The sequence below is a fragment of the Arachis ipaensis genome, chromosome B06 (assembly GCF_000816755.2).
Source record: "Arachis ipaensis cultivar K30076 chromosome B06, Araip1.1, whole genome shotgun sequence".
In the NCBI taxonomy this organism is placed as follows: Eukaryota; Viridiplantae; Streptophyta; class Magnoliopsida; order Fabales; family Fabaceae; genus Arachis; species Arachis ipaensis.
Window position 1 is genome coordinate 8,263,910 of NC_029790.2, and position 3,203 is coordinate 8,267,112.

A 3,203-nucleotide genomic window follows, 5' to 3' on the forward strand; every position below is an offset into this window, starting at 1 on the left:
ATATATATATATATATATAATAACTAATTTAGTGGCTAAATTTTAACGTGTATTTAGTATTTTTGCATTAAGATTATTTTCCTACAGCTCCCTTTTCATTTAATTATTTGAAACTAGTCATTTTACTTATTTTAAGAAAGACAATAACTTCATTTTTAGTTAGGATTTATACTTTATTCTATGGTGGTAAAATAATAATTGTAAGTAAATATACAAAAAAGAAAAAAATTTTAGGATTTATACTTTATTTTATGGTGATAAAATAATAATTGTAAGTAAATATTAACAAAAAAACTTTTTCTTGATCACAAAAGTTTTAAATTATAATACTTAATTGATTTAGAAATTAAAATTAAAAATTAAATAAAATTGTAAATTTGTAATGGCTTCTAAAATAAATAGATCTAAAAACAATCATCGTAAGTATTTTGTTTCTAATCACTATATAAAATATAAAAAATTTATACCACCAAGGCACCCATGTTTATGAGAAATCTTGAACAAGGACCAGAGAGGAAGAAAAAAAATCAACCACGCATAACTTTGTTTCAAAACGATTTAACTAAATTAATTGAAAGTAAAATTATGGGCAAAACACCATAATAAGCCAACATCACTTCAAATTTACGTATATGAGCCAAAAGGAAAATCGATTCAGCAATAAGCCAAATGGTATTTTAATGTAATTCGAACCAGGCTAGTTCGAACTGCATTTAGGAATAAATCGAACCAGGCCAGTTCGAATTAGGAAGAAAGAATTGTTGGTAAATCGAACCAGGCTGGTTCGAACTAGCAATGCATGTAATTCGAACCACACTAGTTCGAATTATTGGTAAATTAGGTTCTTCAAGTAATTCGAACCACCCTGGTTCGAATTACACTTAACCTGCGTTCTTAGTAATTCGAACCACCCTGGTTCGAATTACTAGTGATTGGGCTATATAAGGAGTTCGAATCAGCCTCATTCGAACTATTCTCAGCTTCCCCTACCCCACCAAATCTCAGAGAAAACGACCCAGATTCTCTCCGACAAAGACCTGAACGGAATACTCTGCTGATGGGGGACGATCCGGCACGGTTATATCGCTTGGACGGAGTCGCCCATATAGCTGGGGTCATCAACGAGGAGGTTAGTACGGATATAACTTTGTTCTACCAGTACATGTGTGTTAGTGGTTTTGCATGCGGGTTAGATGGTGGTTTATGTTAGTGGTTTATGTTAGTGGTTTTGCATGCGGTTTAGATGGTGGTTTAGTTGGTGGTTTATGTTAGTGGTTTATGTTAGTGGTTTATGTTAGCGGTTTATGTTAGCGGTTTATGTTGGTGGTTTATCTTAGTGGTTTATCTATGTGGTTTATGTAAGTGGTTTAAGTTAACGGTTTATGTTAGTGGTTTATGTTAGTGGTTTATGTTAGCGGTTTAGTTGTGGTTGTTTAATGTTAGATCTTTCATGTCAGTGGTTTATGCTGGTTTCTTATGTTAGTTGTTTATGCTAGTGGTACTCGTTCATGGAATTTTAAGCGCTTATATTTGGTACGATTTTTTGCTTTATCAATTATCGTGTTGATTATCTTTGTCACTGGTAATTAAGTTGGTTCTAATAATGCGGTTCATTTCTTCCGCAGCCTCAGCGATGCATCAGGAGCATGCGGCGGCAGCAGGGCATGGTCCTCGATGACAGATACGTTCCGTACCTGCAGATGGCTGGTCTTTACCATCTTGCAAGCGTGACTGGGGGTGGCTTGAGCGTGCTATGGAGGATGATGACGAGGCCGGCCCCGCTGGGGGTCGACGACGACGCCATCCTGGCAGAGGTAGAGGGCGTGCTGCGGTTCATGCCGCTGCACCTGACCCTGAGGACGATGACGATGATCAGCATGGGCCCGAGGGCGGGGATGGTGCAGGGACGGCTGCAGTTGTTGGTGTTAGTACCCAGGATGGGGTGCACGAAGGTGAGTGGTATGGCTTAGGGATGGGTGACGGGGCTGAGCCTAGTGACGCTGGACTTGGGTCGGGTCCTTTTGGATATTACTTTGTTGGAGTACCCACCGACGACCAGCCTCAGCAGGACGGTACTCCATGGGTTATTCCCGGATCACAGTGGCAGGACTTCCTTGGGGCAGATACGCTTGATGCGGACTTCGGCAGTCCACGGTTTCTAGAGGAGATTACGGCTATCATGCAGGAAGACGAGCCGGGCAGGAGGCGTCCTCAGACCCCTGGCACGCAGGCACCCTTAGATGTTGATCTGAACGAGCCTGCTACGACACCTGTTGGTGACCAGTTTGGTTTGGGAGGTACCCCACATTCCGCTTACACCGCTGCATCACAGTCTGTCGCCGGGCCGTCTGCCGCACCTGTCCATTTTACGCCACCCGCACAGCCTGCCCCGCATGAGGACGCAGATGAGATAGAGGATGAGGAGCCGTTTATCCGCAGAGGTCAGAGGCCACGGGTACCCCGTCGTTGTGGGACAGGCTCCCACTTGTTTAGATGATTTACTTTTCATGTATTTTGGACGTTAGGGTTCACTCATGTACCTGACCCATGTGGATTACTGTTGTTACTTTAGAGCTGTTTTTCCTTGTTATTTCTTCATCTTATTGTACTTAAAAATCTGGTATTTACCTAGTGGATTAGTGAATATGTATTATCATTGAATCATATAACACTTTAGTTATCAACTTTTGTATTCATGGGATTTCTAGCTATATTCAAATTCAGATGCAACTTTTTCATTACTAGAAGGTAAAAAGATCAACAGATTACATAAGTCATCTAACATAACATTTAAAAGGAAAAAAAAATCAATAAACACTAACAATAACAAGATCGCTACTACTGGCCCCCCGTGTGAGACGGTCCTCCAAGCTGTGGGCAACTCCTGCGGGTGTGTCCGGGTTGGCGACAAAGGCCACACCTCTTTGGCCGATTCGGATCTGCCTCGTCCATATTCGTCCGTATCCTAGTGGATCTCGGACGACCCTCTCTCGCACGCCTCTTGGCAGGGTCCGGGATCACGGTTGGCCCGTCGTAAGGTGGCCAGAAGCCCTCCGGTATCGGCGGTGTGAATCCCATCTGGTACACACGGAACACTGAACTAATCTGATACACGCTGTGAACATAAGAGGACCAGGTAACCCGTGAGTAGGCGCAGCAGGCAAGTGCGTGCTGGCACGGGAAATGAAGTGCCTGGAAGTACC

At 42.6% G+C, this 3,203-nt stretch overlaps 1 protein-coding gene across 1 annotated transcript in view; it reads right to left on the reverse strand.

The window, feature by feature from the left end:
• LOC107648005 overlaps positions 764 to 3,203 on the reverse strand; it is a 4,972-nt gene continuing 2,532 nt past the window's right edge. The window contains exon 3 of the mRNA XM_016352036.2: positions 764 to 975. Within this exon, the coding sequence (XP_016207522.1) occupies positions 895 to 975 (81 nt within the window). The 3' untranslated portion in view covers positions 764 to 894. The remainder of the gene's footprint in view (positions 976 to 3,203) is intronic.